This window comes from Trichoplax adhaerens, genomic scaffold, assembly GCF_000150275.1.
Source record: "Trichoplax adhaerens TRIADscaffold_1 genomic scaffold, whole genome shotgun sequence".
Lineage (NCBI taxonomy): Eukaryota > Metazoa > Placozoa > Uniplacotomia > Trichoplacea > Trichoplacidae > Trichoplax > Trichoplax adhaerens.
In genome coordinates, this window is record NW_002060943.1 from 1,429,557 (window position 1) to 1,444,167 (window position 14,611).

Consider the following 14,611-nt stretch of genomic DNA (forward strand, 5'->3'; position numbering starts at 1 on the left):
CAATAGTTTAAATAAATCAATCTGTTAATTAACTACTAGCAATTAATTTTATCATGACAGGTGTTCCATAAGAGCGGAAGTAATGTCAGCAATGTAAAGTTTTTGAATATCATTAAGTACACTAATCCAATAAGAATTGTCTTTTTGGTAAAAGAGAGCTACACTATTAGATATTTAACATCCAGTCAGGTAGTTAGTCTTACTTACAGAAAGAGTGAAGGAAAGGCCTAGCTACAAATTCATTGAATAATGTAGTTTTTGCATGTTATCGCAAAGTATGACAGCCTTGATGTTAAATTATCATTTCTACCGTTACAATACTTCTAATATCAGTGCTACCTCCATAGAGGTTACCAACATGTTTAATGCATCGGCTTTACCTACAGGAAACACCACAAATTCAATAACGATCGATTTGGCCTGGTTTACAATCGCCAATGCGACAATTTTAACCAACTTTGGTATGGCCCTAATTATTTTATCAAAGCAACTTAACAAGACCGTTAATATAACTGTTTTAACTAGCATGTCATTTGTTGGTATGTTATTTGCTATTATTTACCTATATCCTCGATTGGTTATACCTGATCTTAATGATATAAGTCCACTACTATGCAGTATTTTACCTCAAATTGGACATTTTACAATCATCAATTTAAATTTTCATGTCTGCCTTATTAGTTTAGATAAATTTTATTCTGTATCGGCACCATTTTCTTATCAAAAGCATGCTACTGTCAAGAAAGCTATTGTAGCTATCGTAGTAATATGGTTTATCTCAGTTGTGATAACAACTTTACCATTATACACTTTTCGTAATATTCATGAGTCTCATAAATGCATATCTTACTCAAGCGATCTTCAAGCTGAACTTATATTTCAACTATTCATTTATAGCACTTTCTTTTTCTTACCTCTGTTGATTATAATCGTGGTTTATGGTAGGTTAATTATGATATCCTGTAAAATAACAAGTAAATCAATGACTATTACAGTTGTTAGTCGTCAATGTAATCAATCTCATTCTAGACGAGCGATATCTACTAGAAACATTGTTAAAAATCGTAAAGCAATTGTACAAACAGCTGTTATAATCGGTATCTTCATAGTATTACAAACACCATTTGTTATAGCTTTCCTAGTTATTCAACTGGATTTACATCCTTCAGAATCAGATGTACTAGCTATTAAAATAACACGATTTTTGGCATTTTCCTATCCAGGAATTAATCCTTTGGTATATGCCTACTATACAGCCGATATTAAGAGTGCGATCACTAGAATATTTCATCGATCGTTGCTGCCATCACAACAGCAGCATCGTGTATCCAAAAGTTTTGCTATGACGCCGTCAACTACCCTTCAATTAATGGCGTCAATAGAGCACGGTCGTCAAGATAAGGCCCTCTAGGAATGAATATTATCCAATATATTTTAATGATATTAAAAAGATAATTATTTCGGCTATAAGGAATATTTTAAAACAATAGTTTTTAATTCAATACCATCGCATTTAAAAGTTTCCATAATGCGGTATGAATAATGTAAAGATAATTTTTGTTTACTACAGAGCATTTATATGGGAAATGATGTAGTTAAGAGTGAATGAATAGATCACGATATCGCGGATAATTTATTTGTATTTTCCGGTTTACATTTTTTGAAGCATCACATTGCATTGGATATAGATGATGACAAAAATTGTAGTCAACACACTATCAGCTGAATATCGTCTCTAACCTGAATTCTCAATATCGTTATCTACGTATTTGCAAATTTGAGCAATACTAGTAAATGAGATAAGATCAGATTCATTTTTGATTGCATATTGGCTGTACAAAATCAATCGTTATGAAATAAATGATAGGCTATCTAAATTACATAAGAATTAATTAATTTATTGCTTATTATAGTTCTGTCAAAATTTAACATATGTTTTTGATTTACAGATTATTGTCAAGTTATCGACATCGATATTGGAATCTCGGTATTTTTTATTTTATATTATATATCCTGAATAACATCTCACTTGCACTTGAGATGCTTTTTCACCTGGAGAATTCAATATGATTCATGCATGAACTGCTAAAAAATGCAATTACTCCTACGGCATAAACGCCTATTCAGTCATGTAATTTAAATTGTTTATCTGGTACAGCTGATGTATACCGCCGATTTTTTTTTCTACTTGCCGACAATTCGAGCGCACGCTGTTATCAGCAATAATATCGGTGATACGCTATATTATATCATGTATATACAGTCGATGAATTATATCATTATCTAAATAAATAATTCTTACCAACGAATACACTCTAAAGAAGGTCTCCATAATAATGATATAATTATTCACGCTATTGCATAGATAACGATAATATTACGTTTCATCTTAATATCGAGCTAGTGTGCGATCGTTAATCATTCATAGCATCATACCATCCGCGGAATGGATTCATTATTTATAAGCCATGATATAATTCTGTACAAAACTAGTAGGAAGGAAATAGAAATTACTTTAATTTACTAGCAAGGCAATTGAAATCGATCAAGAATTCAATATTGATGCAATTCAATCATACTTTTCTTTGCCAGCGAGGGGAAATCAGTAACTGGTCTGCATGAGTGTTGCATTCAGTCAAGTTTACAGAACTGTTTCGCAAGATAATAATTAGATGGATTGATAGCTACGATAATTAATAGAGCAATATCGCTTTCTAACTAGCCATTAATTCGATATACAGTACAATAATCAATCAATCATTGACGAAATTTTTCGGTGCTTTAATTAAAATGCACAAAGGACTCCTGACCTGTACAGTGTACAGTCCATCTTTTACAGTACAATGTACAGTACAGTACATTTTACTATTACAGTACTGTATTATTATTATTATTATTATTAACAGTACTGTACTTGCGTGGTGATGCAGTACTGCGCATGATAGTTTTCTCGGAACAGTGTGCTGTACACTGAGTACTATAGCTCGAAAACAGATGTCGCAGAAAAATTTCGAAAGTCTATATACTTTAATGCAATTTCCCTTTCATCGACGACATCTGTTTTACGTATTGACGCACTTGAAAAATGCGTTGATCACTATGACAGCGGACTATTTTCTATGGTTTTACTTTGAGTGTACAGTACTGCAATGAAACTACTTGGTTTGATGTTTTATGGATTGAACTCGAGCCGGATTAATGTGGCGAATTCCAGTACTTGTACCGTATGACGTCAGTGAAAGCTTGCAGAAATGCAGCACTGTCATCACTAATTCACCAACTAATCTCCAAGTTGACGTGAACTGAGATGATGGCCGAGTAATCCATGACTCGGTGTACAGTTTACTGCTTACTGAACTATGGTTGGTTAGGTCGTTAGTACTGTACCTTATTTTTGAATGCTGCACGTGCCGCCAAGCTGGCATGTATCATGGACGATGAATCATGGTAGTACAAAGTACTTTGACTGAGCGTACTAAAAGAACAGAACTATTACAACTGTACAATGTACATACTGTACTTGAAAAATTTGAGGTTGCAATCGTCTGCTCTAGAGACAAATTCAACTTCAACTTAGTCAAGAACTATAATTCACCAACTAACCTCCAATTTGACGTGAACTGAGATGATGGCCGACTAACTTTGGTGTGCTGACTACTGTCTACAGTACTGTAGACTGTACAGTATTGTACAGTACTGTACAGTACTGTAAAATTGACTGTTCCTTTCAAGTTGACGAAGTGATTCATTCTCGTCCACTACAGTACAGTACTTTACATTCTTACTGTAGAGTATTGCACTGTAAATATTTCCTGTTCGTTCCAAGTTGACCAAGGGGATTCATTATCGGCGTGATTCCATGATTGGCTGCAGTACTCACGTGATATAGTCGGCAAGAGCAACGGAGGTGGAACTCCGTTGTAGTGCATCATGTGACCCTTGCCGTCCATGATGTTTATTCTCCGGTGTAAGATGCGCCTGCGCGACATTCAGTGAGAGTGGAGGCGCAATGTCGGAACAGCGAAAGATTCAGGTAAGACTAGTCAATGAGGTATTTGCTGATTGTCATGTTGCTTTATGATCTGACGAAAATTACCTTATCCGTAATGCCATATTTTGTTGGATGGCTAAAGGGTTGATATCTGAGGCACAAATAGTCATGGTAGTGATTGTAATATGTATAAATTTAGTTTCAAGTTTCAAGTTGCACTTCGACCATTGACATTACGATACATTCAAATTGCTGTTTAGAAGATAGCGTTTTGATGGGTCATTACGCTTCATTGTTGACATCAGTTCTCTTCGTGTCTGCTGGCAGCCCCTTTGCTGTTCGTTTTTGAAAGAGCATCTCCCTTATGTTTATATTTCCTTGTATATCCGTTTCACTAATGTACTTCAATAGTAACGATGGAATGAGTTGTTTTCTTATTGCAATATGCACACTATTCTTTCTATTCTGGCTGTTTTGTTCCATCCTTTAATCCTTGATCACGTACTTGTGAACACCACTTTTCTATTTCAATTCATCAAAGTTAGATCTACATGATTGATTCATTACGTCTGTGCATTTTAACACAATTTCATGGAATTAATCGGTTAGATACGCTCGCTGCCTGACTCTCTGTCAACCGATCGGTTTGAATGAATATTTAAAACATAGTTGGGTGCTTAGCGGATGTAACCAAATCATGACGGTTTCCAATGCTTGGTTTTAGTGACTGAAATCGACCATGTGCTATACTGTAACTCTAACGCACCTTGTCACTGTTGGTACTTTAAAATGGTTGCATTGCAATGGATGAATTTTTACAACTAATTTTTGTTTTAAAATGTAGTCGATTGAAGCAGTGACGTTTACCCAACGTTTGGGTAAGCGTTCTTGTTAGTGTGCGTTACAGTACTGTAAGCAGGGGCAATCACAGTTTAACCGTACTGGCCAGTAAACTGTTTATGGTATGTCGGGGATTGCTAACATGTTGGCTAAATACAGTAGTAGTTCGCTTCAACAAGTTTTGGTAAATTACATTGGGAACAATTGGGAAAGACCCTTCTACTCTTTAACGAGAATAGGATCTGGACAACTGGATAGCGTCCTGTGAATAGTTTATTCTAGCGGCCGGTTGAAAGGGAAACTTTACTTAATCGCGCTACCTATGTACAAATTACGACTCTCGGCACTGTATAATGCGTTGTACTGTAATCCAATGCCATCATACTACTACATGCGGTGGGATGTTGACTTTGATTCGATCATTTTGGAAGTATTGTTAGCCAGTTAGCGTAGAAGCAAAATGAATAGAGTTAATGATAAGAGGCTAGTTAGTATACGCTCGTATACAGTCATAAGAATGAGTTATTCAGCGCGAATTTCTGAAAAAAGGAATGATGGATGAATTGGTGAATCGTTGGATGAACGACTGTTGACGCTGCCTCCGTGGACTCTAGATTTCACTATGCTATACTATAGATTGGCATTAAGAGACACATACATTGAAATGGGTTAGTCTTCCATGTGATCTTTTAGTGTATTACCCTCTCTCTCTCTCTCTCACTGTCAGTATCTCCTATAGTATACATCAACGTGGCTGTCTATTTCAATTTTTGTTGGATTTTATTTTATAGCATCAAATCACAATTCTTCCAACACAATCTGAGTTCAGTGTGCTCAAGCGCGGTAGTGTTTGAAAACTTGAGCATATTTTTCGCAAACGCCTAGACGATGTAGCCTATATACTATCCAGTGTAGACTGTATGCGTTGTTATGCTTCCAGTACGACCGTGTAATATGCAACAGCGACAGTAGGATGGCAGTACTTTCCAGTAGTACTGTACTGTACAGTATACTACTATGTATGGTTGTCAGCTAGAACACTTTTCTCCTTCGCTATCTTTCTGCACGGACTCGTCCAGTCGTCCTATACAGTGTCCAGTACTACAGCAAGGTGTTTGGAAGCTTTAAATTAAAAGCCAGTGTTGTACGGTACTGTATAAAATAAAGTTGCTTTTCTGCTTTGGCCACGCCTACCGAATTCAATGACCTTTACTACCGTGCAATGTCATTGAAGGTACTGTACACTGTAAGTACAGTATGGGTTACAGTCCTAACGAGAACATCAAGTACTGTACAGTACACTGAGTACACTACCGTGCAATGTCATTGAAGGTGCTGTACACTGTAGGTATAGTGTGGGTTACAGTCCTAACGAAAACATCAAGTACAGTACTGTACTGTACAGTACACTGAGTACAGTACCGTGCAATGTCTTTGAAGGTGCTGTACTGTACACTGTAGGTACAGTATGGGTTACAGTCCTAACGAGAACATCACTACCGTGCAATGTCATTGAAGGTACTGTACACTGTAGGTACAGTATGGGTTACAGTCCTAACGAGAACATCAAGTACTGTACACTGAGTTCAGTATGCAGCAAAACTCAGTTCAACTGTACTGTTCTCTCTGAACGCTATTTCGTCATGACAGTCGAGTGTGTGTGTGTGTCAAGTGAAACTGTTTGTCAACACGCTCGTATACGTGTCACTTCGTTTCGACCGACTCCCATGTGGGTCGAAACGTTTACTGTCTGCGTTGTCCGCAATTTCTGATTGGTTCAAAATTCAAAACGTCTCTCCTCCATGATAGACAGTATAAATGCGATGCTGACTACGCTATACCTCATATAGAGCCTTGATAGGCACAAGCAATCAGAATGTAATAAACTGGCTGCGTCACTAGATTAGAGGTCACACCACTAAATAACATGATGGGGTATAATACTGATCATACCAAGTTAGACGACAAGAGGCTCAGTCTAATTGGCATAGATAATCTACGATATCATACTTAGTCAATGTCATCCATTAATCTGGGCTATCTAGTTTTGATGCTACTGCAATGCTTAACTTAATAGCGAAACTCTGAAATCACATGACTGATAGAGGCAATGCTAATCAAAATTCATCAACGTGATGATGGTAAAGATGCGACTAGATGGGAAAGCCTTCTAAAATAGGCTCTGAAATCACACTGCTGATACATGCATGGTAAAGATACGACTAGATGGGAAAGCCTTCTAAAATAGGCTCTGAAATCACATTGCTGATACATGCAATGCTAATCAAAATTCATCAACCTGATGATGGTAAAGATACGACTAGATGGGAAAGCCTTCTAAAATAGGCTCTGAAATCACATTGCTGATACATGCAATGCTAATCAAAATTCATCAACCTGATGATGGTAAAGATACGACTAGATGGGAAAGCCTTCTAAAATAGGCTCTGAAATAGACCTGACAGTCTGAAATCACATGACTGATGCATGCAATGCTAATCAAAATTCATCAACGTTATGATGGTAAAGATGCGACTAGATAGGAAAACCTTCTAAAATAGGCTACAGTAGAGATTAGCAGGTAGACTTTCGTACGTTTAAGCTACAGTTTACTGCAAATTTCTTGATTGATTGTATTCCATTGCTACTATGTTATTTGATGTCATCATTATCTTGACATATCGTTTAATTCCTACTATAATCTGTTTAATATCATGTCGACGTCAGGAAATTGTATATGGGATACTTGTATGTGTACGAACACTGACTAGTTTTGAAACACCAAATTTGAGGGGGTTGATGTTATTTAGGTACATTTTTGGCAAGTACCTTACAATATCGTGTTCTGTCTTTTCTAAGAATGGTTTCAAACTTGTAAATTATGTTAACGGATATTTTGTTAATGATACCATGAGTTACTCATTCAATTCTTGTGATTATTGTTACAGTTTGGAGTTCGCGGTAAAACATCAACGGGTATTTTTACACCTGCGGATAATTTCAGCAGTACAGCTCCACGACAAACTCACCCTTTACCGTATGATGTGCCATCGTCAGCGATACGGCCCATCGAAAATGTTTCACGTCCACAAGGAAGCATGCCGTCGGTGGATGTTGGCAGCAGTGGCGGACTTAAAACAAGCAAACCGATTTACCATAATCAAGCGACACATTTACTTCATCCATTAAATGTAGTTTCAGCAGAAGGAGATCCTACTTCTGGTAGTTCAAGTCATATGCACAAACCAAATCGTACAAAATCTTCAGTAGCTCAAGCTATAACAAAGCCACAGTTTATATCTAGAACGCGTCGATCGGATTCCATCAAGGAGGCGTCTACCATAACATCACTACCATACAGCGAGAGTATGTTCATTATTAAAAATAGACCACTTAATTTATCAATACTAAAAGTGCATTACATGGAAATTCTTTAAAATGCATTCAGCTGCTGTATAGTAGTAAAGTAATTGATATAATTCAGGTCTTACAATCTTAGTTCATGGTAATCCTTCGTTACAATAGAGCTACAATTTTAATTAGCGATATCTAATTCTATGACAGGGCCAGAAATAAATGCAGCTGCGAAAGAAAGTCCTAAATTTGAACCTAAATCTGTGTCAAAAATCTTCAAAGAGAATAAAAGAAATATTGCCTTTACCAACATCATCAAGACTGAAAGCAAGTCTGATAGTCCATCAGCTTTTCGAGCCGTTGCTGACAATCAATCGAAAGTCAAGGCTGATTCTAGAGCAGATTCCAGCTCAGACGACAGTGAACGTGAACTTCAGATTGTTGAAGAAGTAACCGATAATCAAGTTCAAAGTGTTCAAGTAAAGGAAGAAGAAGTATCTAAGTCGACTGCTATTAGAATTCCGCCGTCCAGTGCAGTACGTACTAATAGAAATTCTAGTGAAGTCAGACTAGAACCGATAAAGCACTCGATATCTGCTATATCAGCAACTAATATTGGAGATACGCAAAACGTTAATAATAGCCCAGAGGTATCCGCTAATTCATTGTCAAGTAAATTTAGGGGTACAACATCTAATGCTACTCTGCATGATAATAATAACCAAAATTCCTTAAGTACGAAAATGTCTACCTCTCATGTACCCCATTCCGTTCAGAACGTTATAACTTCAAATTCTGCATTTACTGCTGCTGGTAAGTCAAAAGTTCATATGCATTATAATTAATAGTACTTCAAGATACTTACTAAGTTATTGTCAATTAGGAGCTCAATCTGCGTACCTATCTCGAACTGTGTCAAATTCAACAACAGTATGTATCGTTTGTAGTATAGCATTATAATGTAGAATGAAAACGAAAACGCCATAAACATTATTATCTCAATTCTTACTCTTCTTATCAGCGGTCAAGCGATCGCAATGATAGTGCTTTAGTAATATCTGGATCTCAAAGTAGATCTGAAAATGAAAATGCTGCCGCTACTTCTCCAATCGAGCGCGGGTAAGATCATAGCTTTGATACAAATAGCACTAATGAAAACTTCTACAGTAATTCTATCTATATAGATATATATTTTGTATACTAATATTAAATTATATGTATTATTTTTGAACGTTAAAACAGAAACCTCCAGGCTAGTGGTAATCAAGGGACCGGGACGACTTTATATCTGCAAGGATCTCCAATCTCAGGTACTATCGTGACTTGAAATGGATATAGGTATATAATTATCTATACTAATTTGATGTTGTTGTCGTGATCGATAGCTTTGCGCTATCCTGGCGCAAATATCGTACCTCCAGGATATCATTTAAATTCTAGTGGAGCGTATCCAACTGTACCAGGTACAACGTCACAAACGATTCCGTCGGCACCTCATATCGCTCCAGGCATGAACAATCTTGTTTTAGTAGATCGCAGAAACATTCCAGTCATTGCTGTTACCCTACCGCAAACAACTGATACTGCTATTACAGGTACTATATTCTAGCTAATTTTTTTTATTTTGATAGTATCGTCTAATTATGAGTGTATTATAACGTATTTCTTTCTGTGTTGTATTGAAGGTCCTAAAGTCACCGTCTCTACTCTTTCATTTCAACCATCGATAACATCTGCAGCTGCAACTAGTACAGCCGTTAGTCCTTATGAAACGGAAGCTACTGCAGTTACTGGTGTCTCTCCGGTCGAATCACCTCAGACGATTCGTCAACCGAATTTAGTTACTAATAGTTCTGTTTGTCCCTCTAGACCAAGCATTCTAAGGAAACGCTGTTCAGATGGGTCAGTTTTGATAAGTAGCTCTAATACTAGCGGTTTGCAATCTAGTTTACAATTTTAAGTTTCTTTCAGTTTTCTTCTAAAAAATATATGCTAATGCATTTCTGTTTGAATATCCATACTTTAATAGAAGCAGAAAAACCACCCCTACGAAAGAATTAAGTACAGTAATATCTTCTAATTCAGATGCCCCTACCAGTAATACCTTACCATCCAGGTAAGCTGTAATGTTTTGTCTCTTACGATGATAGTTCATGTTCAATATTTCTCTGATAATTTAGTCCTGTAGGCTAATATACGCTCTTGTAAATAATATCTAAACAGAGCAACAGCTTGCGCTGTTAATCCAGCATCCGTAATAGTATCGAGTGAAAAAAGTGCTAAATCGAATGTATCAGAAGTTGCAGAAGTTCAGACAATTACACCTAGAAAGAAACCAAGAAAACAAGCAGTGTAAGCATATCACACATATATTTCATTACGTACAGCTTAAAATAAATAGCTATCATCAATTGACGGTATATTTTCAGGGTGCCAACTGAAGACAAATATGCTAGCAATTTACCTTCCGATAGCAGCGATTCTTCGGAAACTGATATTGGTGAAGAAATAACGGACCTAAACGATGATACAAGTGTGGCTGCTGCTATTGTCCAAACTGAGACTCCGCAAATTCAAAAAAGCGACAAACCTCGTCTCGGTATTTTATACTTATTCCTAGCATAAAGTACATGCATCGTTAACAATTTACAAATTTTTACATGTAACGAAAATTCAGATATACTGTACAAGAGAACAAAAATCTAAAAATTCTTTAATTGAAATTATAGAGTACGAACAGCTAGTGATGCTAAGAAATAAGAAGAGAACGCCCATCTTGAATAGCTTTAAGTGTAATAGTAAAGCTGCTCATAACCATTTCCAAAGATATTCGGATGTCAAACGACGAGGTACATTCGCATACTAATAGTATATCTGTAAATGCAAAATTTATTTCCTTAGGTAGTAATCTACTTTAACGTACTATAATATAATCAATTTATGTTCTAATTATTTATAGACGAAAAACATACCAACTTATCTGAAATTTGTAGCCAGCGCGACATTCTCCGAAGGCTTCATGGTTGGAAAGTTTTGTATCTTACAGCGCAGTTAGAGGATATGGTTAGATACGCCCACTTAGAATGCTTGCTAAACTGAAAGTATATTGATCACACTTTATGCGACTTTTAATTGCTTTTTAACTTATTTATGGATAGGCTAAAGTGGAGCAGAGCATTCACTCGAAAATATACCGCTTACAGGAATGTTTGTCAACATATCGACATGGACGTAACAGCAAAGGTGAAGATTTCTCGATGATGTACGAACTACTACAGGTTAGTTCAAATTAAACTATCTATCTCGTGAAAATTGAGGAAATATTTTAATGTAAAGTTATTCTGTATTGTATATATACTTATGTAAATTCTTATAAACAGGGTAATATACAGAGGTGTCGGTTAGTTATTGAACAAGTAGAAGAAGTAAAGACATCGATGCTTAAGGTATTAGATAGTGCTGTTGTCTTTGACGTGGAACATTTCCAGATAGTAATACTTTTTCGAATTGTAGATATTAGAACACGAAAATTTAGGTGTGGAATTACTGAAAAAGTACATGGAGAAACGACAAATGAAGAAGAAAGCTTAACGTTTTTAAATACAATTTTCTTACTCACGATTTTTGACCTCTTGTAATATATTCGGACATATCTTTGATAAAGTAACGTGCCAATGGTTACAATCTTTTCACATTTTTTAATTAACAATTTCTGCTAACCAAAGATATAAAGTTTTTCAATTGGATTGAATAACAGTACAGTTTCTACCGAATCTTTTATTCATAAAGATATTGCTCTATTTAGTTCATTGTACAGGGTAGCAACGTTATGTTAATAGCACATGATAGTACGTGTGTTCTATGATCAATAGTGATAGCCGATTTTTGCAATACTGAAACTTGCTAGTTATTAATATTCTATAGGCAATTATAGATATCGTTAGAATTGGAAAGAAATAATTTTAGTGAACAGATATTTTGGATAGATGCATACATTGGTGTTTGCTTATCACTGAGCTGCACTTCACAACTATAGGATTTGCAATGATTACCTCGAGTGCGGGTAAAGTTTCAGTGTATCGTAAATTGTAAATATGGTCTAGTATCATCCTGAAATCCCCATTTCCTATCATTCTGTATTAATCACAACTTCTGTAATAAATTACTGTGATAGAGCTATAATAATGTATAGACTGTACAATATATCATAAAGTTAATCTTAATATCTTCTACTGTGAAAAGACATAACGCAAATTTAATAAACTCATTTTTTTGCCTTTCAAATGACCGAATCGTACAAGCTTATGCTCAATTCTGTATAGACTATTGTTAGAGACTTTGTGTATCATGTTTTGTCGGCTTTCAGCATTTGCTCAAGAGTTGTATGGACTAACAAACAACGATACTCAATAGTTATGTGGAACATTTCAAGATATCTACTAGCAGTTTCCAGTTAAATACTAGCATGGCGAACTTGTAGATTTGTATGATTAAAACGTTCAAATAAACCCTGAACTCTAAGTGCAAGTTATTACAGCACTGAACTACAGTATTAAGAGATACAATACAGGGAGTTTATGTTGGAAATAACTTACTAATCAAAGAATTTATAAATACTTTGCTAGGCGATGAACGAGTAATGTACATGTACGTCCTTCTAGCGTCTGTATAGCTGACTGTAGCTTGAAATCAGTGAAGGATAGCTTTGAAATGATTACCGCGAAGACATAAACATTGCTCGCTTTCTATATATGATATAATAGTACTGTACATGACTAGATTCCGTTTAAATAGCACACACTACTGTATAACAATTGATGAAGTTATACACTAGGTATCGTACATTGTAACAATGATGTTCATTCGTATGAAGGTTTTAAATTTTTCGTTATGAATCATCTATTGCAACCTCTTATAGTTGATCCCTCCAGTATTCATTCATATCTATGATTAGTTAATGATCAATTTACATAAATAAGACGCTAAAATTTCAGTTTTGAGTTCATACTATGCTCTCCTACAGTTGATATTTTTTTTATTAGGATTCATTAATAAAATTAAAGATAAATATATGGATCTTATCGATTTGGTATTTCTTTTGGAGTCAACCTAAACTATTAACAACACAGCAGTAGTGATATTTCAAGAATTAAACTTTAGGTAAGAATATATATAGTAGATTAATTAACTAATTCTCAAAAATTCTCCAGTTCATCCGGTATTATGGCCGTATAAGAGTACATCAACGTATTGCAAGATATGTTTGTAGCAATGATGGGATACTTGCACTTCAATAAAGACCTCAATACTACCGTAAAAATTTTTACAAAAAAGATGCTTAGAAACCGTCATGGTAAAGCGGAGAAGATTCAACTTACTGAGATCGCTATAAATAATTCAAGAATGTAAAAGTTAAATTATTATCTCCAAATGCAAACTGGCTAAATTAAACTTAAAACAGTGTTATTGAATCAGACTTAATGATTTATCAATTTAATAACATGCATTCAAGTTAGCTAAAATGGTTCCATCACAAAAGTAAGACCGACACAGAAACAAATTATTGTTGCAATCAACGGTTTACATTCACTTTATTGGAGATTATAATGGTTGTTAATCAACAATGCAACAAATTCTTGAATGTCTCAGGGGCTAGTAACAGCTAGAAATTGGTTTGTATATTATCATTACTTGGCTATAGATTACCTATAACATAAACTACGTAAAATGTTAGATTGATCAACAAATCCCAATCACATAAATGTTGGTCTTCATGCTATGAATACGGAAAGACTAATATCATTTCAGATACATTCTCCAAGCAAGGAAATAGAGATTGTATTCTGCTAAGATTAAGCTAATTCGATACTAAAAATTAAGATAACTATAACGATAACTTATAATTAATCAAGATAAGTTAAAGGCCATCATCACTGGATTATCACATTTTAATTTACTTAGATTAGCTTTCATGATAGTTATGTTCATAATGATTGGAATTGAGTTAAAGATTGCAGTATCCAATCCACTCGTCCGATGAGAGTTACGAATTAGTTACATATGTAATTATTTACTTGTTAGAAATCAGGTAGATCGCAATAGTGTGCACCTGCACAAAAGGAATAAGGACAAATTGATACACAGGCTGCATGGCTACTGCAGGGAGTATTCAGGAGTGTGTTACCATCACAGGATTCCCTTTTCTGTTCGTAAATAAATTACAAATTGAAAAGAGAAAAATTAATATTTTGCCGTAGATTACAAATATATTATTAATATGCTTGTATCTAAAAATAAACATGTCATGTACAAGTCGATTTTACCTCCTATCATCATTATTAACAAGTCATAGATAAAAATAGTTATATTTGAATAGATTTATTGTATTTGATTATAGGAACTTCCTTTATTTGATTTAAGCTAAAC

General features: G+C 35.1%; 1 protein-coding gene across 1 annotated transcript; it reads left to right on the top strand.

Moving 5' to 3' along the window:
- Nucleotides 1-358: 358 nt before the first annotated feature.
- On the top strand, nucleotides 359-1,411 carry TRIADDRAFT_51384 (uncharacterized protein; the record flags this gene model as incomplete). Its single annotated transcript, XM_002107620.1, has 1 exon — nucleotides 359-1,411. One exon carries the CDS (start codon nucleotides 359-361, stop codon nucleotides 1,409-1,411), a length of 1,053 nt encoding a protein of 350 aa, XP_002107656.1.
- Nucleotides 1,412-14,611: the final 13,200 nt, after the last annotated feature.